Here is a 25,499-nt window from a genome sequence, read left to right as displayed (position 1 = left end):
CTGGCCTTTTCTCTCTCCTTTTTATACGATTTTTTTGATCACCCTCACCTCTTAAGCCTTGCGGGCATTGTACCTATTTGATAATGGTGCAACACGTGTCGTTCTCACCCAACCTCTACACCACATAAAATATAGATAAAACATAAAACAAAAAAAGTTTTTAAACAAAAGTTTTACGTAATGATCTCCGTGACCTTCGAGCATGAAGGAAACTGGCCTTTCCTTCTGCAGGTTGACGTCGCTGGGGATGGGTCTACAACAACCAATATCAAAATGAATACATCAAAATGAATACATCAAAATGAATACATCAAAATGAATACCAAATGGTTACGGGGCTTAAAACTCACCTTATACCAATTGACATCTGAGTCATTTTACTCGTTTCTTCGGTGAATGAATACATTTTCCATTTCGAACCGTTTGAAGGACAGCAGTCGGCTATTGTTAATTAATATTTCTCTGCAAGACTGCAACCTTAGCTAAATTTCAAACACATGATTAATCTTATTCTTTTCATGATGTGCACACAGTTGAGCCTTGTTAGAAACCTCTTTTCTAGGCCAATAAGTTCTCAAAAGTTGTAAAAATGGTAACACTGGACTAAATGGATAACTACGTCACTGGTTGCCATCATTTCTTACAAAAGATACTGTTAATTTCTCAAGAATAAAATTTGATTAACTTACAGCGCGTCGTATTATCGATTGGCAATAAGAACCACCAAAAGAAAAGATTTCGTCAAAATCACTATTCAGGGATGCCATTCTAGCTGACCGTGCTGATAAAAAGCAAATCTGCACGAAGCATTCAACCGTTGAAGAATAAACGTTCAATCGGATTTCTAATTATCTTAGAAATCTAATAATTCAGAGTCAGGCTAATACCTTGCTTATGTCCAGTATCATGCTGTACGTGTTGTTATTGCGAGGATCGTGAACACATGTGGATTTTGGCGGTGACGCTGGAACCGCTGGAACGCACATAATTTAAGTAAAAAAAGAAATCGTCTTTATTATCGATGAAATATCTTCAAACATTTAACATTACACAAATAAACGCCAAATGTCTGACCATTTTAAGTTATACAAAACTCTTCGGCTGGCGTATTTCTTAAACAGCTGCATAACGTCGAGTCACCAGGAATCCAAGCTCCGGATAGTTCTTCATCAGGTTCTCCCATTCATTCGATTGACAAATGGTTTTGAAATTTCCAGCCACAAAGTCAAGAGCTGCTTCTTGGATTTTCTCCACCGAATGAAGATTTGCCCAGACCAACAAGTCAACGGCATTACTCTTCCGAACGCTTCTCAGCAGATAACGGACGCACTTCTCCTTCAGGTCCTCGATATCGTATTTGTCTGAAACTACGAACAGGGGTTGAGCGATGGCGTCCGTCAAAGGAGCCAAAGTCTGGCCGGAGTAAATGTAATGTAGCATCTCCTTGAAAATCTGTGGCCGGATGTCTTGGACGAAGACTTTTTTGGACTCCTGAAGGTTGTGGTAAAACATGACAGAGAAAACGAAACTTCTGGCTGCCAAGATGGAAATATGGCCACCGATTTTCTCCTCGTCCTAGAACAAGAATTCGACATCGCAGTTCGTTTGCTCGACAAACACTTTCTACAGTTGCTCGAGTGCATTGAAGCAAACACTATTCACACTTGAATTACAATATTTTTTTACCTTAGGAACTTTCACGTTTTCACGTTTTCCAAGTCACACACCATGCAACACCGTCTTGCTTTTTTTCAAATTCGATCGACATCGTTTATAAAAACAATTAACACAACCAAAATAACAATCCTACGAGAAAACAAGTACTTGTTTTTTTTTAGTCAGGAGAGATCTAACGAAAAATCCAATGCAGACGAAACAAAACACATTCCATGCCCGGAGGGAAACTAGCGGGCCAGTCGTGCAGCGCAGTTCTAATTTTTAACACAGGATGGAGCCATCTCTGGCGCAAAATTCAAATATTTACAGTGCATTACGAACAGAAGATCCGGCAGTAAAGGGCACACCAATTTGAAAGTTATCAACAAATAAAAAAGACACACAATGTATGTGTAATGCGTGCATAGGACAGCACTACAAGAAAGGTGTGATTTGCATCGTACATGAAATGTTAACGGATAAGGCGTTAACGGACTGTTACACCAAGGCAGGCTTCCAAAAAGGGCTTTATTAAATTTGTTTGGACATGAAAGGCTTTTTGTGGACTTAAAGCTTGAAATAGCGATTGATACTCAATTCGATAACATAAACTTTTTTTGTTTTTGATTGAACAAAAATACTCATCAATGAGTTTAAAACTCTTAACAATCTTTCCTGCAACATAGAATAGTGCACAAGCAAAATGTTTTGGTGAAAAATCGTCCGATATCCAAAAGCAGAGATCGTGAAAACATACTGGTGGATATAAAGACTTGTTTGACGTCAACCAATCAGATTTTAAAGGGAAAGAAAGCCCAGGATCAACAAAGTTTGCTCCTAGCTGAAGAAACGCATCGACATAAATAGCTACGGTGAATGTCTTGTCCTCATTAGCGAAAACTGTGGCGATTTTCAGAGAATTTCCCGTTTCTACGAAGTGAATAATTGACGAATCTTCTTCTACTTGTTGAGCGCACCGACGACGAAGGAAGGAAAGCAATGAATCATCAACTTCTGTTGTACAATTCATTACAATTACTTTTTGAACGGGATTTGCACTTGCATTAGAGTGCATTTGCCAACATGAATAACACAACAAGCAGCACATTATATCATAGTCTTTTTTCTCACTAAGAACTATTTCCCACCAATCGATGGTTGCGTTGTGTTGACAAAGGCAAGCAGTTTTCAGAGTTCTGCACACATTAAATGCATCCTTTTTTCTTCTGAAGAAGGGATAAAAAAGAGGAATTTCTTCAAAAATATTATTTTCTAGTTGGTCCAAATGGTTTTGAACATAGGGGCAGTGTAGATGGTCGAATTCTTCCTTGTTGATTGTGGCTTGACATTGAATACTTAAGGGCCTCCTTACAAAGATGAAAGTAAGAGCTTCGTCCAGTTGAAATCCTTTTTCTAGACTTCGGTAACCATTTGAATTGTACACTGGCCAGTCAGATGAGCGAAAAGGATGGACTTCATTAAGTATGAGTTCTCCATAAGTTGCCATTTCAATAATTTGCCATGTGTCTCCATATTTTCTTTCTGTGTCATATGGTGTTCCACTCTGTCCTTTGCATAATGTAACTAATATTTTCCCTTCCTCACTTAACAATAAGTTGGCGCTTGTGAAGAAATTTTTGAGCAACAGGCGATTTAGATGTAGTTTCATTTTTCCTCCAACATGAGGGAAATTAAATACAATGTAATCAAATAGTTCATTCTTGAATTTCTCGTGTTGGTGCAAAATTGTTGCATCCACGCCAAACCAAATTTCAGCTCCTGTGTACGAAATTTTACATTAAAAGCTGTATCAACTTACTATACATTAATTATCTTACCTAGGTTACACGCAAATCTGGCATTCTCTTTGATAGAGCAAGAAAGATCTCTATACTTTTGAAAGCAAGATGATATTATACTAGGTGATGTCGACAACCTTGTTGATTTTTTTCCAGAGATTTTCAGAAGTAATGATATTGTAAAGGAAAAGTTGCCTTCACCAACCAGTAATAATCGTTTTCCATTCAATTGATGAAGTAAAAACATTTTGATCAACACACGCACAACGAAGTAAACCGCTATGAACGCACAGTGTTTGTTTATATTGTTTTTCTTTTATCAGACCCATCTAGCGTACGATAAGTGCAACTAGTGGTAGGATTTAAATGGGAGGCTGTGATCAAAATCGAATTAACAAGAAAATATGTTTCGGAGATTTTTGATGTTTTAATTTTTTTCCGGTTTACAGAAGCGCCCCACGAATCGAATCGTATTTTTCCTGTTGTCACGGATAAGAAAAATGAATGGATGGTCAGCAACGAATTTTGGAATAAATGGAGTTCGCCTGAAACTCCGTGCTATAAACCTGAATGCTGCAATAATAATGAATATTAGAACAAAACCTTGTACTTTTCCAATTTACACTCGATTATTACCTGTAGCAGCGGCAGCTTCAGTTCCTTTTTCATTTACTTCAATAATCGTTCGGTGGAAAGCATCGGAGACGAACAATTCTTTAGAGCCTGAAATTTTGGAGAGATCAGCATCGGTATTGAATAAATCAACTATACCAACACTTCTCAAGACACTTTTAAGATCAGGGGAAAATTCGAGTTTGAATTTCGGAATAACGACGTCCATTTGAATTTTGTTCAATTTGCTATCAATAAGGCTGAGGAGTTTAGGAGATAATGAAGATTCCAGATGAGTCAATCCATTAAGTTGGTTTGGTAGAAGAATAACCATACTGAATTGCGAGCCCTAAAAAGTGAAAATGTCGATTCATTATTATAGCCATCGGCGAAAATGATAACGGTACACAATTAAACTATCTAGCTATATTTTAAATATATTACCGAATAAGGTAACTCGAGAGCTCGCAAATTTGCTTCTTTGATAAACGCTGTGCGAAAATAATTTCGACTGGCCATCATTTTTGTTAGTATTGGCTTGTGGTTGGGACTGACATAAAAAGGTCTGACTCTGGTTTTAGTGGAATCAAAAGCTTTGAGCCAGTTGCCCTTAAAATAGATGGCATTCAACAGAATCAGTTTGGTGGAAGCCCCAAGAGAATCTGAAATGGAAAATGAATTAGAAATAAATATTTAGCTTGATTTATAGGTGGTGGAAAGTAAGTACTCATACCTTTAGGAATTAAATTTCTTATTTTGTCGTTGGTTAACTTTTCGATTTGTTTATTAATTGCTTCTAGAGTGGAAGGAAGAGAAAAGTTGACGTTTTCTACCGTAGCAGAAAATTGATTCTGTAACGTTGAACGGAAGAATTCCGTCAAGCGAAAGTCATCTGAAACCAGGGCACGATTCACGGTTGACAGAGTAACGCCACTTCCCTTATTGCATTCGCCGTACATAATATTTGATATTCATTGAGTTTCATTTTATAAATATAGCAAATAGCTAGTACTTGAGTTGGTCTGTTTAAGGCGCCAATATTGCAAGCAATCGTCTCGTCATCTTGGGTAGTCACATGAAACGCTTCTTTGATTTGCTTGGCAGTGTTACCTCGCGCTCCAATCAACGCCATGGCTAAAACCAGAGAAATACTGGACGGCGATAATACGAGATTGTCATATTTTCCAATACTGTTAGAAGTAGCCTAAAAGCATTGAGTTTAAAGTTTTAAAATTATTCTCTAATCTGATTATAACATTAAATATTTTTACCTGGTAGAGAGATACGGAGAATTTCGCCAAGGAAGTAGAGAAATTGCTGTCAGTGGTGCAATTACTAGCCTCGATAGCATTGACGAGGACGGTCCAACTGAGAAATATAAAGGGCAGACATAACTTTGTCATGGTATCAGACTGAAAAATGCGTTTGTTCTGGGCGGAGGTGGATCGTTAAATGATTCAGACGTGTGGGTTATAAAAAATAAATCACCAAAGCCTACGTACATGTTTCGATCCAAATTCCAAGGTGGGTCTTAACGGCCAATGTCTTTTCTTCTTAGTAGATTAGATTTTCACTGTCAACAATCAAACTACAGTTACCAATTATTTGAAACGTTTGATCGACGAGCCACAATTGTCTCTAAGGTAAAAGAGAATTTTTTCCAAAAAATCTGTATTATTTTTTCCTCAAAGTTAATCAGCGTTTATGGTTCAACATTCCAAATCCAAATACTGTATACCATGGCGCACGTACTCGGCATCTCTATAACACTTAACAGCGCACAGACGAAGTTGAAGTCATACAAGGGCTATCACAGTTTAAATATATAATATTAAAAACAAACAGAAGAAAGGTTTCATCAAGACGGGGGAAAAAAAAAGTAACGGCCAGGTGGGAAACAAAAGAACAAATGACATACACAGACGCACACTCAAGTGTCAAGTATATAGTGGCTTTTGAAGTCCCTTTACCGTACCGCCAGCTAAATTTTTCCCGTCAAAACGGCAGCCAAGCCGTCAGGAGAGAAACCATGAAATGAACTCTAAGTCGTTCAGTTAATTTGTCATCAACATATTATGGTATCGAGCGTTCTCACAAGGGAACAACAACACATAGAAACCTTTTTGTGCCATCCTGACAAACATCAACGTGACAGAAAAAAATAGTATAATAGAGAGAACTGGAAATCAAAATTTGAAATGTGCAGCAATCGCGTCTCGTGAACAACACCACCAATGACAGTAACTGTGTATACATTTTAAAGAGGGAGGAAAAAAAAATTAATTTAAAAAATTGCCTGTTTACTGTCCTAGCCTGGGGGGAGCACATTAGGATAATATTTTTATCCAAAAAGAAATGTGACCTATTCCAGTGATGACCACCAAAACAAGGAAACAAGGGAAAAACGAATTTTTCAATCATAAAAGAAACACTAGAATCATCAAAAGGGTTTTTGCTGTATACCATTTAAAAAATTGTGAAATGATCAACCTAACAAATCAAAGAATCAAAAACGAAATCAACAACTTTTTTTTTTGTTTTTTTAAATCCTCCTTGCGAGTATCTGGGAGTATTACGTGCTGAATTTCCCAATTAAAAAAATCAGACACTAATATCCATAACGTTGCGTGATTGTCACCCAAAAAACAGTCTCGTTCACCCAAGATCGACATTATGCGGTTATTTGAAGTTGACACAATTTCTAACAGCCTGCATCAGCAGCCTGGGCCAAATCGATCGTTTCACTCCCTTCGCCATCGATTACCTCGTTCGATCCACCGCCACCACCACTGAATCCCGAGGCATTATTGTTGTTGCCACCAGAAACATTGGGGGGAGCCACATTATTGCCGCTAGCCGGTGTAGTAGTAGTAGTAGTCTGTGCCATCATTTTCTGGCGAACCTCGCGAATTTTCAATTGGAGACACTGTTTAGTTGGAAAAGTATCGTGGTGCAGTGCCTAATCACAAAAACATTTTTTTTTTTCACCATTTTGAACCGAGAAGGGGGCAAGAAAAGTGGGTTCGTACCTGGAAAAGACTGGTTGCCTGTGTCGATGGGAAGAAACCATGCTCTTGGAAAAGTTGAATCACCAACTGTCTTCTTTGATCCAAGATTCTTCTTAACGAGGAAAAGTTTTTCTCTGCACTTTCCTTTCCTGTGGCCGGGGTTTTCGGAGTACCGGGAGACAGGCAGACGTCTCCCTCATTACCTTCGGCTACCGAATGACGAACGGGCAAAAAGAAATGGGAAAATAAATACAAGAAGAAAAATGTAATCCAATTATTTGACGTCAAGGAGAGGAGAGGGTTGTTTTATACCTTTGAAAGCATCCAGACTAAAGTCTGGCCCAAAAAACTTGTGTCCTACAACAGCTCCAGACTGCGGTGTAGCACTTGTGTTTGACACGTCAGAATCTCCTTCTTCTTCCGTTGCTACAAGGAGGGAGGGAGGGACCAAAAAATCAATTAAAATAATTGAGTTATGGAAACCATGGCAGTTTATTGGCTCTTACTCGAAGCGACTCGCTTTCGACGATAGTTTTGCACGAACACTCGCGGGCTGGATGGTAATGAAAGAGCACTCGGTGATTGGCAATCAGCGGGATTGAATTCCGGCAGGTGGGAAAATTTCTCGTCGAAATTCACTTGCTCCAACACCCTGAAAATAGATTTTTAAAAAATCAATAAAATAAGTACAGTTACATTTGAATTTGAATTATTACTTGTCCATCCCATCATCTTTGGTTCGTTTAAACATATTCTTCTTGGCGGCAGCTTGTTGTGCGCTGTGTTGACTTGGAGAAGGTGGCACGCTAGGGGTCGAAGGTGTCGATGTGGGAATTGTAAAACCTCCGGAAACGACGGCTGACCCGACAGTTGGACTGCACAGAGGAGCCGATCCAAATCCACCGCCTGGACTGATCGGTTCCTCTTCACCACTGTGAGAAGACGATCCCGATGGCGACAGAGGCTGAGTTGACGATTGCCTACGCTGGAAAGGAGCCCTGCCCAACTGAGCAGGAGTCGGCGCCAAAACAAATTTCGGCAATTCCGGAGGAGGCATCAATCCAGGTGGATCGCTCGGATGAGTCAAAACGCCGGGCGTACTGGGCGTGCTGGGAGTGCTGCTCTGTCTCGACGCGCTGCTGTTGCTGTTGTTGTGGCTGGTGTTGGGACTGGACGCAGGCTGGGCGTACTCCATCTCACTGGCCACCGGAATAGTCGCAGTGACGGCCTTGATTCGAGCGGGCCTCGACAAATCATTCAGGGTAACAGGAGTCAGTGTGCCGCACAGCGTTCCTGACTTCATGTTCATGACTGTGTAACACGGAGGAGCCGATGAAGATGTCGGGATCGGTTCACGTGAAGGCGGTCGAATAGGAGTCCCGTTGGAAATGCTTCCAGCTGGAGGTAAAGAATGATTTCCACTACTGGTTGGTCCCGACGAAGGAGCCTTGCTGACAATCACCGACGGCTTCAACGACCAAGTGGGAGTGACGTGATTCTGTTGATTTTGCTGGGCGGCAGCCGACACGTAGGTCTGCTCGTGCTGGGAAGTTGTGGGGCGAACTGAAAGCGCGTGCGGAGGAGGGTAGAATCCAGCTTGCAGCTGATGTTTGTTGGACATGGAGGTATAAGAAGGTCCGGAAGGGATCACCATTGTTGACTGAGCATAACCACTCGAAATAGGTAAGCCGTGAGAAACGTTGGACGGTCCCGGACGGTAAAATGGAGAGTGCATCATATTGTCATACTGCCCGAAATACGGACCGAGGGTCGGATAAATCCCGCTCGACGAGTGCGGAGGGGTTTTCGGTCGTTTGGTTTCGATGGTGGGGTCTTCTTTGGTGACTGGACTGCTGGGCACAGATCCCGGCCACCTTTTCCCGTCTTCTTTCGCATCTTTGGGACTAGACTTGGGAAATTCAAAGGATGGATGAAACGTCACTTTAGGCGACGGCATGCTCTTGAACGCTCCTCCCGTTGGATGAAAAATCTGGGGGCCGACTGGACCACTGGGTGCTCCGGTGAACAAGTCGGACGCAACCGGCCTAGGGTCGCCCTCAAATAAAGGAGCCGGTCTGCAATTTAAAAAATAAAATGAAATAAGACAAAAGAGAAATTTGCCTTTTTTTAGCTGAAACATACTTGGCTTTAATGGCTTTAGGACGATGAGTAACTTCAGAGTTATTTGGCCCCATGGAAGATGGACTGCCAAACGGTTGCTGAGGAAAGACTGCCGGCTCCCGCTGCATCAGTGAGGGAGTACTGGTGGGCACGTCGCACTGGTTTTCAGCTTCTGATTCCGTGTCAGAGACAACATGTTCACGACACTGGAGGTCGATTTCAGGTCCAGTAGGCTCAGCTGTTTCCTCGCAAATAACCTGCTCAATAATAAATGGAAAAAGCTAAATTTAGAATAAGCTCACATAACATTTATGACTCTATCTTATTTTACCATGCGATCGTCATCGGAAAGATCTTCACTCAGCGCCTGGCGACGAAGTTTGTTGGCTTTTGTCTAATGAAAAATGAAAAATTTATCTTTCACTTGAATGAATTATCAACTGGCATTACCTGATGTCCATTGAGATTAAGAGTTGATTCAGCAGAAGGTGGTCCCATGACCGATGAAAGATGAGATTGTGGAACAACAGGCGGATCAACTTTAGGTTCTTCCGCCGACAAGTCTCCGGTGGAGCCAAGTGTACCACGGGGCTCCTTGCTATCGCCTTTGGACGAACTGGTCGATCCAGATTTGCGTCGATCTTTACTGCACCACTTCCATTCCGGATGGGCTTTAAAATGAGCTTCTTTAACCTAAGAACAGAAAAACAAAGAGGATGGATTTATAGCCGGCCAGTGATTTAAAAAGCAAACAAAATTTTAATACCTGAAAAGCTAGATCATGGTATTTTTGTTTCTCCTGTGGCCCCAAGGAATACCACCATTCGCCGAGAATCTTGGAAACAGTTCGATTGTCCTGATTGGGATGGCGCTGGTGAACCAGGGCTCGGTGTCTCTTGCTGAAGATCATGAAGGCATTCATGGGCCGTCGAACGTGATCTTTTTCTTTTGCCTGCAACACAATATCAATGAGTAAAAATAGTTTGGATAGCTGGCGGGTCCCCCCGGTCTGATCGATATTGATTAATAATTTGTAAAAAGGGGGGGGGGTAAGAAGGACGAGAGGGAGGAGCAGACGACAAAGAAAAGGAGGGAGTAGAGGAGGAGTTTCAAGTTGTTTGCGTAAGCAGCGTTCAATACCTTGCGTGGGCTTTTAGGTTCTCCTGTCAAGGATCCCAACGACTGAGTGCGGCGTTTCGCTTCGCTCAAAGTCCCTCCCACACCTCCTCCTCCTCCTCCTCCGGAACTGTTTCCAGGCGCAACCGGCTCGCCTCCTCCGCCGCCAGCGGCTTCCATTTCAAAGACGTCGTCGTCGTCGGCAACCTCGGCATCTGGTTCCCCGGCGACAGAGTAGGTGTACTCGGTCAGATCTTGCGTGACGGATGAACGGCGCCGTTCACCCACCGATTCCCTAGACGCTACCCGACCGCCACCGCCGCCGTTTTCAAGGTTCACCAATGGCGCTGCTGCTGCTGCTGCTTCTGAAAGAAAAGAAAAATGGACCAAATAAGAAATGAGTTTCATCAAGTCAGCCGTCAAGATGAGAAAAAGAGGGAGGAGGAGACTAGAAAAGATTTATCCGCTATTCCGCACAAACATCTAGAAACTGATTGATTCAAATGAAAGCCAGCCTCAGAACTTGGAAAAGCCCCAAATGGCCCGACATTCTTTTCCCCGAAAAATCATCAAAGTCGTGAGATTTACAAAAGAAGGGGGGTTTTTCAGATTGCTTCACTTGCCACGTCAGACCCCCTCGCTCACTCACAAAGGCAAATAACGTGGGCGGGAACGGTGTGGAAGCCACAAGAGTCCCCAGACGGACGGGAAAAGCGAAAGAAGAGCGCACACCTCACCTGTAGTCGATGAAGAATCTAGCGACGGTTTCAAACCGTTTTCCTCGCGCTTATGGGGGCCCATTTCGTTGTGGCCCGGCTTCTCGGCAGACACAGACTGGAAAGCTGAAACACCACCCACTCGAGTGGAATTGAGGCCGTTCCGGGCCGGATTCTGCTGCTGCTGCTGAGACCACCACTGCTGCTGCTGCTGATTGACAGCGGCTGGGGAAGCGGATCGTTCCTTTTTCGACGCTCCTTTCAACGCAGATGATTTGATAATACCTGGTCGGCCGTCTTCCTCCTCGTTCTGGTTGTTGCCGTTATTAGATCGGACAGACACGTGAGCGGATGAAGAAGGAGGAGGATTGTCTACTAGACTTTTCGATGGGATCAAGTAATATAACGGCGCCGGACGGATAGCAGTGGCTTGAAAATGATCTTCAGCTCCGACATGCTGCTGCTGGTGGTTGGACTGCTGATGATGATGGGCAGGAGTCGATGATTCCGGTTGCACTAGACTGATGATGGAATAACTCGACTGTCCGCCCGACGAAGGCTGATGAAGGGCCGCGTTGCTCTTGCCTACATGAAGGTTAAGCGGAACGTTGCTGGGGGCGATCAGGACTCCACTGGATGTCGACAATCCGCCCTGTTGGTTGTGTCCAGTTTGAATCACCGTCAACGTCGAAGACCGTTGCTGCTGCTGTTGGTGTGAGTGAGCATTGCCCGTCAGGGCTTGATGAAGCAGCGGAGGACCACCTTGTTGTTGACCCGACTGATGTTTTTGTCTGTACCACAGTTTGGCTGCTTCCTCGCCAGTTTGCTGTTGATACTGTCCTGGCGACGTGGTAGAAGATCCATCCATCATATTATGGTGAAACGACTGGTGTTGGTGTTGTTGCTGCAAATTCAACGGGTACGACGAGGGCGACTGATTACTCTGAGCTTGACTGGCGACGATAGGTGGTGTAAAGCTGACCGGATGTTGTTGTTGAGCCATGTGTTGGGTGGTCGGCGAGATCCTGATGACACTCGTAGTAGTAGACGAAGCGGGAATTAAACCGGGCCGCTGTGATTCCGGCCGGATAACTCCTGGATGCTGGTGCAGTGGGTGGTGGTGGTGATAGGAAGCGAGAGACGGAATAATGGCCCTGGGGGTCGAGTGGCCTACCGGCCGGATAATGGGTTGCTCTTTACAATGCGAATAAGACCCCAACTGGCTGCGATGGAATCCCATCGAAGTGGACAAGGCGGCCGTGCTAGTGGCAGTCGGCTGAGAAATGGGCAGAAACAAATTGTGGCGCATGCCAACCGTCAGGACGTGAGAGTTTGGCGGCGATTGAAGGAGTCGCGATGTTGACGAGAGATCCGTGGCCAGTCCGTAATGAGTGGCCGGCGTAGTTGAGCGCGAATTGCTGAGCGAAACTAACATGTTGGCCGCTTCCGTTTCCTCCAAAGACAGGCCGTCCCTTCCGCCACTGCTGCCGGCAATCAAAGCTCCTCCACCGATCCTGAGGGATCGCTGCAATCCAGATTCGGCCGTCGGCGTGCTGTTGCTCGTGCTGTAGCTGCCCGAGGGAGACGGCTCAACAGAGTCCCGCGAGAGCGTTTCCTCCCAGTCCATCTCCTGGCCGTCCTTGGTGAACGCCTTGTTGCCACCTGATGGGAACGTTAGGCCGCCGAGACTGGACGAGGAAGCACCTGCGCCACCAGAGGAGCGCAGGCTTTTGCCTTTGATGCTCAGGTGCCTCGAGCAGTAGCCCCTCCGCTGCGACTCCTTGTTGCAGCCCTCCTTGGAGCAGAGGCGGCGCCATTGTTTGCCGTTGAACTTTTTGCGGATGCCGCTAGGACCGGCCACAACGTCGCCCTTTTTATACTTTTGCGGCGTTCCAGTGAGAGAGCGGGCGCCCGGGAAAGGACTGGGCGTCGTCGGCTGGGAACGAGGAGTCAAACTACCGCCCGGAGACGGATCGAGTATGCTGCAACTGCTCCCGCGACTCTGCATGCTACTCCGCTTGCTTCCGCTGCTTCCGGAGAATTTGCCATCAATGCCGCCTCCCACGCCATCTGCCAACGCTCCTGGCGTCAACGAAAGCGAGCGTCCAGCCACCGTGTATCCCGATTCTGAATGGAAGGTGATGTCCTCACGTTTCAAATCTTCGTCACTCTCACCGCCGTAGTCGTACTCGTGAAAGGCGGGCCGGCCAGCGGCCTGGCTAGGCAGAAGCTCTTCACTGCCGCTGGAATGGGCGCTCTGAGTCGTCGTCACCACCAAGGCATCAGTGTTGGGATGGATAGCCTCCAGATGGACTTCCACCGGCGGACCGGTGGACGGTGGACGAGACGAGTGATAACTGTCGGCGTGCTGCTGTTGCTGGTGGTGGTGATGATAATCGACTCGGTTGACGACAACTGCTGGATCTGGCTGATAAGTTTCTGTTGCTGGCGGCGGTATGGGTACCGGCGTGGATGAAGGTTCAGGTCCGTTTTCCAACTCTTCCCACCATGGGGGTTGTAGGAGACGGAGAGACGGTCGGGTGATCCAACGCTCGACGTCCGGATTTTGTCCGATGGTCCGAACGAGGTACTGTATAGGTTTACTGGATATTTGGCAGATGACGCCTTCGACAAAGACGGACAACTGCGGATGATCGTCGACACGGAGACACACCCTGGCGCCCAGTGTCAACTGGGAAGGTGAAGGACTGGCATCGCTGACGACGTCAAATTTGCCGGCCCGAGTGACATCTGAATAGAGTGTCGGCTGCTCGTGTCCGTCCAGCTGGACGAGAACGTCACTGTGTCCGTGACCACTGCGGATGACTCCCGTCAAGTAGCGACTGCCAGATTTAGCCAGGACACGATGGCAGCGCCATTCGTTGAGATCGACGTGAGCCGCTGGAGGAGTAGCGACTCGAGGAAGAAGAACGGGAGGACTGCTGCTGCTGGCCGTCGTCAAAGCTGCTGGGATGGTGGCTACTACTACAGACGATGAGATCACCGAGCTCGATCCCGCTGCTACTGCTGCTGGCACTTGGGAAGAATGGTTGTAATGGCGAGGCGACGTCCGATCAGCCGATTGTTCGTATTCGGCCGGATCGAATTTTCGCTTTTTGGGCACGCGACGGGCTACGACCGCTGACTCGTGTTGGTTGGACATGGCGACGGCGGTTCTGCACTCGTCGATTATTGCACTGCAAGTCCCAGCCGGGTACACTGTCTGACTGGGGGGTGGTGGTGGTGGCACTAGAAGACGGGCGACAACGTCAGCCGACGAGCCGCCCACTGATTGACCCTTATGGCTAATAAGACCCTTGCCGGCGGCCGAATGCTCCTGCTTCCGTGATCTGGTCTCCACTCTCCTCTGTTGCATAGTTTAGCCATTCACGTAGCCAGCAAGCTCTCACCTCCTAAAAAATAAGAAACAGACAAGTTTTTTTAGAGTGGTTAATATATACATTGACATCACATTTATATTGAGCGTTTTGGGTGGGGAGAGAGAGAGAAATCCAACGCCATGGAAAAACATTTGAGATAAGAGAAAAAAAAAGGGGCGATAAGGGGCTCGGGTGTAACGTGGCCGATCAAAGACCGAGAAATAGAAAAAAAAATGTTGTTGCCATGCGACCACACAATATCCATATCCAAAGCACGCATCATCTGTATTCGTCGGGTTACGCACGTCGTCGTCGTCGACACTGTGTGTCTTGACAAAGGTCGGCCACAAGGCCAAAGCTCAACTTCCCACAGGGCTTTTCGACCCTGCGCCTTTCGGGCTTTGTAGTAAATGAGAAGAGGCTGTTGCACTGTGATGAATGCGCGCACCGTAGTAGTAGTAGTAGGGGAGAAAAGAGGTTAAACACAGCCCCCTCACTAAAAATAGTTAAAAAATGTGTGTTTCAGGAGCGACGTGTGGCATTCCGGAGGAAATGAAAAAAACAAAAAAGACTAACGTTCTCGCGTGTGGATTCTTTATATACATAAAACATCACGACCTAGGAATCCATCAATGGATTTTGTTTTTAGTTCGGCCATCTTGGAGAGTATAAAAAGGGAAAAATTTCTTCCGCGCCCTGGAGGAGGCTTCCACGGGTCCTTGGACTCGCTTCTCTAGCTCTTTCTCTCTACATGGTTCTTCGAGTGTACCGGTTGTCAAGGTCGTTTGCTTACGCTACACGCACACACACAGACTGAGAGAGGAGGGGAAATGGGCATCGTGAGCCAATGGGATAGCTGCCAGATACAAACAATTTATATGAAAAAGAAAAAAAAGGTGACGGGACCGGACAAAGAGAGAAGCTTGGGCTGCTGCGGTTGTGATGAAAGGCCGTGAGTTGGCAATTCATCCCGTTAGCCTTCCAAAAACATATCATAAAGGCGAATGAAAAACCTCAATTTCTATCCGTTCGACCGACTGTGACATTTTCCAACTGAAAGTTAGGGGGGGGGGGATAACAATAGTGGGCGGTCCAGTTATGTATCTCTTTTGATGTGAGAGTACTACAACAGAGTTTAAAGCAAATAATCAAGTTGTGGGCCCCACAACCGGATGCGCCAAAATGTACACCTACACACACACACACACCGATGTAGGCGTCACAACCTGTGTATGTGTTTGCTTAAGCTTTCTCCCGGCTGATAACCCCATTCCTATTGCTCACGACATTTCAAGAAAAACAAATTCAAATCTGATTGGATCGTCATATGTATAAAATATAAGATGGCCACCACGGCGAAATGGTAAAGAGATTGTCGTGTTTGAACACACACACACACACACACACAAACACACCAAGTTTAGACAAGTCGAAGAAAGAGCAGCTCAATCGAGTCAAGGCCGTCCATGGCGCCACCACCGCACACAAAACGCCAACAAAGCACACCCAATTCTCTCTCGGCCAACGAGAAAAAAATGGAGAATTTTCGTTGGGCTTTTTCGTCGTGTTAAACCAAGAAAATGGCAGCAGTTGTGTAAGCCTTACCCTCCATTCCATGGTAGCATGTGGATATTATTATTATGTGGCCAAGTAAAACGGTCGATGGCAAAACTATCGGCGAAAGAGGGAGCCACAAACACTTGCACTGCACGACGACACGGCCAGATGAAGACTGAGTGTATACCGGTTCACCAGGGCCCTATCTCTGCTGCAGGCGGAATGGCGGATGGGGAGGGTCCTAGAAATTCAGAGTCGGCGCGCGCCTACAATTCTACTACACTCGACATCTTCCAAAATAAAAACTTTTTTTTTTTCACAGAATGACCGAACTACACGCCAGTCGACTGATTTTTCAGACGCCAGCAGCAGCCCATTTCTTATTAATATGACAGGGCAGAAATTGTGTTCTTCTGATCAACAACTATGACCTCATCACACACACACACTGGCACTGTGGCACATCATTTTTTGGTCGTCTTTCTCAGTTGAATTGTTTTCCCACCATGACCGAAAATAATAGGGGAAAAAAGAACCTGTACAGGGGTTGGTGGGGAAAAAGCATTTTCCCCTTTTTACTTCTTTTCAAAAGAGGCTGGGGGTCCCCATTGTTGTGTCCAACCCAAACCAGAAGAGGGAGAAAGAACCTTACTATAATACTACTACTACTACACCGCCCACTCGATGGTTCTCCTGGGCAAGTGTCTCTACTATATTTTTACTACTATTTTGCCCTTTTTTGTGTGTCTGTGTCTACTTCCAGGGGGGAAAATGCGAGTCGAAATGGAACAAAAGAATCGTCGTCTCTCCCTAACTCGAAAGGAGAGAACCTTGAAAGTTTCTCGAATAACTCGAGGGTTGAAAAAACTCTCTAGCTAGCCGGCACTTTGGAAAATAAAAGACAGATTGCGCAACTATTGACAGTTTTACTCACCTAGCCTGTAGTGTATCGTGTTGTACTATCATGAGGCCGGCAAACGGACGGGCTCTACTACACACCTGCACAATCCATAAAAAGAATCAAGTAGGAGACAAAGGTGTGAAAAAATGTTTGTAACCTTGACACATCACCACTGTAAATTATACCTAGGCTCGTATCGACGAATGATGAGAACAGCAGCAACTGCAGATGGATCGATTTTTCATTCAAGCTACACACACACACACACACAGTCTCGTTACACCAGTTTCTCGTACTCGAATCTGTCTATTCTCTCCCCCTTGGTATACTCACGTCTGACGGCTACGGCGGCCAAGGATCGTGAATGGCTGGAATTTCCGTTTACGAGGCTCAGACACGTGACCTAAACACTTGTGATTGGATTGGTCCTTTTGAGGGAAAAAAAAATGTTCTGTTACCAGGTCCCTTGCTATTGTTATTTACGTAAGAATTCCACAGGCGACATCTAACGTCGAAATCTACAACTCGTCCTTGGGCGGCGTAAACAACAACGAAATTTAACGTTAAATTTGCAAAACGAACGAACAAAATCAAAGTCAACGCTTAATAAAATGGTTTATCTTCATTTCCCCTCCAATTTGACAGAAGAGGAATTAATGCTGCAAACTAAATATCAAAAACTTAAAAAGAAGGTGGGTTGCATGCAAATAGTATATACCTTTTACTATTTTACTAATGAAGTATACTGGAAATAGAAAAAAGCTTTGCAAGCACTGAAAGCACCCAAACCAGAACCAGAAAAAACACCTGCACTCAAAAGACCTGCAGAAGCAAGAGACGCCAGAGAAGTGGCTAAAAAGCTCTTGAAGTCCGGAGCCATTTCAGCCATTCCAAAACCTAGCGAGAAAACAGAAACTACTGGATTCAAAAGATCAAGAGGCTTAGAAAGAAAACTTTCCTCTTCTGATCGAGCACCAAGTGGATTCCAACCGTTTTCTTCAAGTCAAGGAAGTATGGTTTCTAATGAAGAACATGTCACACATGAAGCTAGAACCAAAAGCAAGGTAACAACAACACTATCCAATCCAAATAACTGTGTTCAAGCATTCTCCTTTCTGCTTAGGTTCCCAATCTCTATGAAAATTTCATTTCTTCAAGAGAATCAGATGCTGAACCAGCTTCAATTAGTCCAACAAACCCCAAAGAAACACCTACCTCTCCTGCCATTTCTCCAGTGAAGCACCAGAAACCTACAGTGGGGCACACAGTTTATGTAATCATTTCTTGGCTGTAGATTTTTGATGAAATGTGTTGATTAATCACATTGTTTGCCATTTTTAGGTGTTTGGCTACAGCATTACAGAAGAAATCCTCAAAAAAGCTTTCCAGTCTTTTGGAAATGTTGTAAACATTTCAATGGAAATTGAGAAAAAGTAATATCTTCTATTAAAGCAAACAGTAGCAAAATATTAAATACCTTTTTGTTCTCAGTTGCGGGTTCGTTACGTTCGACAAAACAACTTCAGCAGACAGAGCCATCAGTGAAGTATGTATAGAGAATTCCCTTAAAAAATCTACTCCTCACTTTTGCCTATTTTACTAAAATAGACAAACAAAATCCTGTGGGTTTTAAATGCTTTAGTAGTTGACCAAATCGTAATGGGAATTTTTATACCAAGTTTCTTGCCCAATATACCTAGTGGGAACTTTTGGCTCGTAGTAAATTTATTTCGAAATTTAAAAAAGGCGTTCCAGGTTGTTAAGCGCACCAGATTCTATCGTCACTAAAATTTCCCCTATGACGAATGTAATAATGATATACACTGCCATTGTTTTTCTTTTGTGACTGAATACTAGATGAATGGTAGCATGGTATCCGGTATTCAACTAAAAGTGTCACTCGCAAGGCGTCAACCTGTCATCGAACCTATAAACGATGCAACATCATCCGCTACGTGGTCCACAATAGGTTAGCCTTATTTTATTGAGCTTTCTAGTTTTGATGAAATGTCATTTATTTTTGTTTTCTCCATTTCAGCGGCTCGCAATTCTCAGAAAGGATCCTATAAAGATAAGCGCGATTTAGTGACATATGAAGAGGAATTGTTTTAAAAAGTAAATCATCACAGTACAGGCGGTTCTATGTAATTGTAATTTTCTCGTGGTGGATGTACAGTGATATTTCATTTTACATAAATTTCCCATCAGAAATACATGGAAAAAAACAAAAACAAGTTTTATTTTTAGACGGGCACCAAACGAGAGAATATTTAGCTTCCCGGATCAAATCTCTTTTTTTTAATTCCCCCCAACATTTATATACGATAAATTGCCTCTTTCCATCCCCTTCGCCCCCATTCCAGAAAAGTAATTTTACCTTGAAACGATCATAACGACGTAATAATAACATTAGACTCTTCGGGGCATTGCAAACGGAATTCTGTTTGTTGTTGAGTAATCACATAGACAGCGGAATGCGGTGTGCGAAGGTGAACGATTTTCCCGACGTTCAAAGTGCATAAAGTATTGATTTTGAAAGAATATTATGGAAAGAGGGGACAAGAATCTAGCTCCATTTGTCAAGCGATACGTATGGAAGGGGAAAAATATATCTCAAAATCGACAGACGCAGACCTATTAGCTTATAACAGATAAATGCTTTGCGTAAATGTCTGCAATCATGTCTCAATATGCGTTCTGATTAGAGACGTTCATGAATATCGTGCAACAGAAAAAAAATCAACGGAAAAAACAAAATAAAGTCGCAAATTGCAGGCCCTGCCTTTCAGCAACTAAAATAGACGATCGTTAAAAACTTAACAGAAAGGTGGGAAATGTAAAGACGGGGAATGTCCTGTCATATCACTGGAAAAAATGTTAAAAAAACAAAAAAACAATGATGATGATAAGAAAACAAAATTAGGTAACACACACGGCTCACTCAAACTGGTTGCTTGCGACTAGCACGGTTTCAGAGACGACATTTGACAACGCAGGCACGCACGCACTCGCATACACACACACAGACACACACACACACATAAACAATTGACCAAAATATACACCGCGTTGAACGCATTCAATTTCGGCTAACGATCGGAATGGATTGCAAGAGCAAGCGCGTCCAGGCTATCGTTCAAATGGATAGGTTTTGTCATTCAATCACACAAATAGAGACCACATACTCACGCGAGAGGAATAGGATGGGATTAGTTTTTACATGCTGATACAGGCAATCAGCTCATTACATATACGATCGTAACGGACATAGTCTCCCGATATACGACGGATTTTCAACCCTTTTAAACCTTCTGGGCCAGCAGGTGGGCTGACTTCGACAGCGATGTAAATGTCTTCACCGGGTCGTTCGAGTAGAAGCGCGGCATCGTTCTCCGTTTGACATTTCACCAATCCTGACGCCTTGGTGTGAATCGAGCGCTCAATCAAGGCAAAGATTTCGGCAACCGTCAACTGCGAGCAGTCGGAGGACAGCTGCACTTCGATCGATCCGCTGGAAGATTTGTGCAATTCCGGATAGGCAGACATTGAACTGATATCACCAGCCAATAATGATGACGAGAGCACGTCGTTCTGAAGATTCTGCAAACCCACCTGACGACAGGTGCCGTTCTTTCCGCTCAGATGAGCATAGACGCTCCATGACATGTCAGTCACTTCGCCCTGCTCATCCGTAATGGAGATCTGAGGGTGAGGCGGACCGGTAAATATCGGCTTTCTTTCCACCTCTTGTTGGCACGTCCATTCGTTATCGGTTCGATTTTTAAAATTTCTAACACTCAAATCCAAAGCCTCTTCCGCTGGACTGATATCGCCTTCGATCGCATCCGATTCCATGTCCTCCACTTCAATCATCCGATTCACCGGTGTTCCTTGAGTTATGGACCCGCCTGCAAACGTTGAAATCGGCATTAACGTTGGGGTTTGATTAGCGAAGACGTCCAGATTATTTGGCACTGTCGGAAGATTAAATGGAGTTCCTTGAATGATGGAACCTCCTTGGACTCGTGGCATCGCAACCGAGTTCTGAGAATTTTCTATGTTGAAGAATCCTAGTGTAGGGGTCGCTGACCCAAGAGATCCTTGAGACACAATTGGCGTTCCTTGAACGATTGAACCCATCGGCCGGCCCGTACCTTGCACTATGGACCCGCCACTGTTGTTTCCACAACAACCAGACAGGACCCCGCCGACGGGCGGAGACTGGCTGTACGACTGTAATAAGGAGGACTGCGGTGGTGGCGGTTGCTGCTGCTGTTGTTGAAGTTGCAACTGCTGGAGATGCTGAGAAAGATTACCACTTTCACAACACATGTGATTCAGGTAGTGCGGTGAACCGATGGCACAGAAATCCGAAGATACTGGTGATGTCGACGTGGGCGGTGGCGTTGGAGTCATTCGCGGAGACATTTGCTGTTGCTGCAACTGTTGCCGTTGTTGTACGTGAATAGCATGTCGCATCTGCATATCGTTAGTATTGCTGCTTACCATCTGACGCTGAAAAATGAAATGAAACTTGTATAGGATACGTGGAACGGACATTTAGGATTTTAATATAAATACTTGTAAAGCTTGGTATTCTTGATGTACAGCTTTAAGCTGAGACGCAGAGGAAACATTGCTGGATGCGGTATTCGGATCTTCACCATCCCTTTCTGACATTCGATACTGGCCAATCGAGGCACATCCGTCACTTGCTCTTCGTGGATGCCGATCCGATGGCAACGTCAACACATTTGTATCCGCTCTGGCCGAACAGTCACGACCTGAGTAAAATGAATGTGGGGATTAAAAACTGGAGACGAACAACAACAATTAGTTTAACGATGAATGTTAGAAAAACATTGAGGCGATTTCTAAGTGAATAACAGACAAGGGTTAAAACAACATAAATACATATGAATCAGGCCAGTGTGTACTGTTTCATTCATGATGCAAAACTGAAAACTAATTTTAGCCTTAGTCTCCAGGATAATACTCGATTTAGAGAACAATACCTAACATGGGACCAGCCCGTTCCACTACAGTTGCCAGTCCTGTACGTCGACTCTTTGGGGGACGAGCTTGAGTATTTGGAGGCACACCTACACAGTTATTCATGCTCATGCTTGTAGAAGGAGTGGGGTTGCCTGGAGTGAGACTAGGCGGCGTGTACGGGAGGTGGTTCATTCGAGCTTCAACTTCATTTATTAGCTCAGGGATCACTAAGAGTATTTTAGAATCGAAATTCAAAGGAAAAGGGGCAAAAACAAAAGTACACGTCCAGCATAGCGAGAAGAAACGAAACGGAAATGAAGAAGGGAAAGGGTAGAGGTAAAAAATGCAAATAAATTAGAATAATGAACAAAATAATAAAATAACAAATTTTAAATAAGAAAAATGCTTCTACAAAATTGTAATTACAGAAATAAATAATAAAAATAAATTTGTAACAGGCAGTTTCAAGACTAAAGCCAGTTAAATGATAATTTAAATAACAAGCAATCTTTAAATAACACAAAAAATAAAATAATCTGCTCGAAATTTGAATGGGCCACCTACCTAATGGTCGATGCATGGGCATCAAACCCTGTTTACGCATTCTGGGTTGGATATTTTGAGTCTGTTCCTGATTAGCCATTGGTAAGGTATGCCTCTTTCCTCTGTGTATATACCTTTAAACGTCAATTTAAAAATTAAGTGTATATGCAAATTAGGAGATGTACAACACCAAATACCTCGACAGTTCCCCCGAATTTGAAGAATCCTCCAGTTGTTCTGTAGCTTGACTTCCTTGTGCAGCATGAGACGAGGTGGAAGGGTTGTTTATGGCCAACGGGTTGGATAGCTGATGCACCGGATTCATTTGCATGGCCTGTTGATGCTGCTGTTTTTGCTGTTGCACAGTACTCCAATCACTGTGCTCTATATTCTTCTGAAAGAAAGTTAGCAGATTAGCACCACCATCCGAGGCTCGACGACCAAAACCGCCCGCTGCTCCCATTGCTGGTGGAGGTTTTAACAAATGTGGATCCTTGACGCTGAAGTTGTGCGGGGGTTCATTTTGTAATAGAGGCAGCATCAGCGGAAGATTAGTGTGCGGCAATAGCACCATAGGATGATGAGAAGGTGAGGCAAATGGAGCTCCTACAAAAATTGAAGAGACGGAATAATGACGGTTAAACATATTACTCAGTAATTGGAGATAGTACCATGATGCATACCAGTTGCGTGCTGTACTCCAGAGACGTTAGGGAACTGAGCATTTAAAGTCGATGGAACAGCAGTTGGTGAACGTACACTCAATTCGAAATTTGGTAGAAATCCTTGGCGGGAATCCATGACAGTATTCAACCCCGTGAACTGATCCATGTGGGATGGTAGATGGAATGGACTATAACCAAGACCAGTGAATCCAGTCACAGGGTAAAACGAAGGAGTTCCTCTTGCACCGAAATGATCGAGTTTTAGATGTTTGACCATCACTTGGTCGTGTGTTGTTTCACTCGGTCCAACAGTGTGCCGTCTAGTAGCCAAATTCCTTTCGCCATTTTGCTTGCTCGGTCCCTCATTTCCGCTCGTGGATGCCCTCGGTTGTTTGGGTTCTTCTAAATCCATATCAACAAACTAAAGAAAAACAAATTCAATCAGCACCAACCTTACCATATTACTGAAAACGGAAACAGCATACTTTCTCTAAATGCTGGCTATCACTGAAGCTTGGCCAGGTTGCAGTAAGAGCTGTATTTTGGGTCAAATCATTGGTAATATTCGAAGAACTGTTCGATTTTGCAACCGACTTATCATCCAATAAATGATACACTGCACTGATTTTATCGAAGCGCTGTTCCTGCACCGACTGTTCACAGAATAATAACAAATAAGTTAGGACCTTAAAATGCAGAAAATAGAAAAGCAGTTTTGACATTAGGAAAAGGCTTTACCTTCAAAATTTTTTCACGATCTAAGCCTGGTATTTTTAGCATGGTGTCAACTATAGATTCATTGACAGATATAGGATCGTCTGAAGGAATTTCTCCGCTCACTTCCGAAGACTTGTCAGGCCCTGCTCGTCCATCATCGTCCTAGTATTTAAGAATTTTGCAAATGTCTCGATATTTACTACTGAATGACGTGAAAACTTAATAATTTTACCATTATAAGCCAGCGATGTTGAAGAATTTGTGGGATACTTAGACGACGCTCTGGATCTACTATGAGCATATGTCGTATTAAATGCTCACAATCTGTTGTCATAAAGTATGGGATACGGAATATCCCAGATAAAACACGGCTGCGAAGAAGCTGAAGGGTAGAACCGTCAAATGGTAAAGCACCGCACACTAGTACGTATAAAACTACGCCCAGACTCTGTAAAGCAAACAATTACAATTGAGGTCCTTTCCTTAAGTAAAAACAACTTGATAATTTCTGCAACAGGACTTACCCACACATCAGCCTTCGGCCCATCATATTCTTTGCCCTCAAAGAGTTCAGGAGCAGCATAGGGAGGGCTGCCACACCATGTTGAAAGTAAATGACCAGGTTCAAAATAGTTGCTGAATCCAAAGTCTGACAAAAATATAGCTGATTGTAAAATGAGTTTGAAATTTCAACAATGCCAAAATCAAACCTGCAAGCTTAATATTCATTTTTGCATCCAATAAGAGATTTTCAGCTTTAAGGTCTCTGTGAACCACTAGGCATTTGTGGCAATATCCGACAGCAGCAAGTATCTGTTTGAAGACTCTTCTTGCTTCTTTTTCTGTCATTCTCCCATTGGCAACCAAATAGTCTGTTTATAAAATGAAACTGTCACATTAAAAACTTACACCACAGAGTAAATGATTGAAGCTTACCAAATATTTCACCCCCTGGAACATATTCAGTAACAAGGAATAGTGTGTCATCTGTATCAATGACCTGGTAGAGTTTGATTATGTTTGGATGCTTCAATTTCTTCATGACTTCTACTTCTCGCTTTGTTTTGTTCAGGTTGTCTTCATCAAGTTTTGTTTTGTCCACAATTTTTATTGCCACCTAACATGTAAATGGAAGAGAAAAAACGGTACTACGGTGGTATTGTCAAAACTATCATTAATAAATGCAAACATAGAGGATTGATTCGTGACCTTGACGTCAACGAACCGACAGTTGAAAAAAGATTATCCTGGAGCTATACCTTGGATTTCGTTATTCTGTGAACTGCCAATTTCACGACGGCGAAATTTCCTTTCCCGATTGTCTTAAGTAGTTCATAGTGACCAATTCGTGATACTTTTTGATCAATGTTATGGCTTTGATCCGCACGCGATATCGCCGCAGCCATTTTTTATTTTTCTTAATTCAGAACAACTTCACTACTTCACCAGTCTTCGGTTGACAATATCACGGTCTACTATATTTCTTGGCCGAGACCCTTGGTAACATTTTCAGTTGTTAGAAAAAATCCATGCTTGTGAGACACGTAGCGGACAGTCCCGAAACGCATATTCGCTTAATTTTTGAAATTGAATTTTGTAGCTAGATCTGGATGCAGATTCTGAAAAAAAAGTTGAAACAATATGTTTTTAAACCGAAACAGTAGCGATTTGTGTTATTTTATTCGTTTTTCAAATACATATCTTTTGATTCAT

At 43.8% G+C, this 25,499-nt stretch overlaps 5 protein-coding genes across 14 annotated transcripts; 1 reads left to right on the top strand and 4 right to left on the bottom strand.

Moving 5' to 3' along the window:
• Positions 1-1,113: 1,113 nt before the first annotated feature.
• On the bottom strand, positions 1,114-1,512 carry LOC124194841 (TD and POZ domain-containing protein 1-like). The gene has a single exon (XM_046589224.1). It carries the CDS (start codon positions 1,510-1,512, stop codon positions 1,114-1,116), a length of 399 nt encoding a protein of 132 aa, XP_046445180.1.
• LOC124194481 (ovalbumin-related protein X-like) lies at positions 1,216-5,678 on the bottom strand. 2 transcript variants are annotated; one of them, XM_046588703.1, is made up of 7 exons: positions 5,339-5,678; positions 5,080-5,271; positions 4,801-5,005; positions 4,512-4,729; positions 4,092-4,416; positions 3,495-4,028; positions 1,216-3,435 (listed from the first exon to the last, which is right to left on the bottom strand). In XM_046588703.1, the coding sequence occupies exons 1-6, from the start codon at positions 5,468-5,470 to the stop codon at positions 3,883-3,885; spliced, it is 1,218 nt and encodes a 405-aa protein (XP_046444659.1). In that variant the 5' UTR covers positions 5,471-5,678; the 3' UTR covers positions 1,216-3,435; positions 3,495-3,882. The 2 variants fall into 2 exon arrangements, with proteins under 2 accessions (XP_046444659.1, XP_046444658.1); XM_046588702.1 differs by lacking the exons at positions 4,092-4,416; positions 4,512-4,729; positions 4,801-5,005; positions 5,080-5,271; positions 5,339-5,678 and having other exon boundaries at positions 3,495-3,877.
• An 831-nt stretch (positions 5,679-6,509) lies between these two features.
• LOC124194478 (protein capicua homolog) lies at positions 6,510-17,284 on the bottom strand. Of its 6 annotated transcripts, none has more exons than XM_046588693.1 (13): positions 17,052-17,284; positions 16,900-16,964; positions 11,050-14,441; positions 10,337-10,677; positions 9,963-10,148; positions 9,647-9,889; positions 9,528-9,590; positions 9,218-9,453; positions 7,792-9,150; positions 7,582-7,727; positions 7,388-7,501; positions 7,097-7,284; positions 6,510-7,026 (listed from the first exon to the last, which is right to left on the bottom strand). In XM_046588693.1, exons 3-13 carry the CDS (start codon positions 14,402-14,404, stop codon positions 6,769-6,771), a joined length of 6,489 nt encoding a protein of 2,162 aa, XP_046444649.1. In that variant the 5' UTR covers positions 14,405-14,441; positions 16,900-16,964; positions 17,052-17,284; the 3' UTR covers positions 6,510-6,768. The 6 variants fall into 6 exon arrangements, with proteins under 6 accessions (XP_046444649.1, XP_046444651.1, XP_046444648.1 ...); XM_046588695.1 differs by having other exon boundaries at positions 10,337-10,674; XM_046588692.1 differs by lacking the exons at positions 16,900-16,964; positions 17,052-17,284 and adding an exon at positions 16,014-16,366.
• A 102-nt stretch (positions 17,285-17,386) lies between these two features.
• On the top strand, positions 17,387-19,031 carry LOC124194486 (negative elongation factor E-like). The gene is made up of 7 exons (XM_046588712.1): positions 17,387-17,558; positions 17,622-17,930; positions 17,990-18,139; positions 18,208-18,299; positions 18,358-18,412; positions 18,724-18,835; positions 18,905-19,031. The coding sequence occupies exons 1-7, from the start codon at positions 17,478-17,480 to the stop codon at positions 18,976-18,978; spliced, it is 873 nt and encodes a 290-aa protein (XP_046444668.1). The 5' UTR covers positions 17,387-17,477; the 3' UTR covers positions 18,979-19,031.
• On the bottom strand, positions 19,000-25,264 carry LOC124194480 (serine/threonine-protein kinase SIK3-like). 4 transcript variants are annotated; one of them, XM_046588698.1, is made up of 13 exons: positions 25,046-25,264; positions 24,723-24,903; positions 24,497-24,658; positions 24,311-24,435; positions 24,019-24,234; positions 23,808-23,948; positions 23,555-23,722; positions 23,076-23,490; positions 22,602-23,010; positions 22,426-22,538; positions 21,882-22,088; positions 21,448-21,650; positions 19,000-21,381 (listed from the first exon to the last, which is right to left on the bottom strand). In XM_046588698.1, exons 1-13 carry the CDS (start codon positions 25,190-25,192, stop codon positions 20,083-20,085), a joined length of 3,786 nt encoding a protein of 1,261 aa, XP_046444654.1. In that variant the 5' UTR covers positions 25,193-25,264; the 3' UTR covers positions 19,000-20,082. The 4 variants fall into 4 exon arrangements, with proteins under 4 accessions (XP_046444654.1, XP_046444655.1, XP_046444656.1 ...); XM_046588699.1 differs by having other exon boundaries at positions 23,088-23,490; positions 25,046-25,263; XM_046588700.1 differs by lacking the exon at positions 21,882-22,088.
• Positions 25,265-25,499: the final 235 nt, after the last annotated feature.

This window comes from Daphnia pulex, chromosome 5 (assembly GCF_021134715.1).
Source record: "Daphnia pulex isolate KAP4 chromosome 5, ASM2113471v1".
Lineage (NCBI taxonomy): Eukaryota > Metazoa > Arthropoda > Branchiopoda > Diplostraca > Daphniidae > Daphnia > Daphnia pulex.
This window is presented reverse-complemented; position numbering and strand designations above follow the sequence as displayed.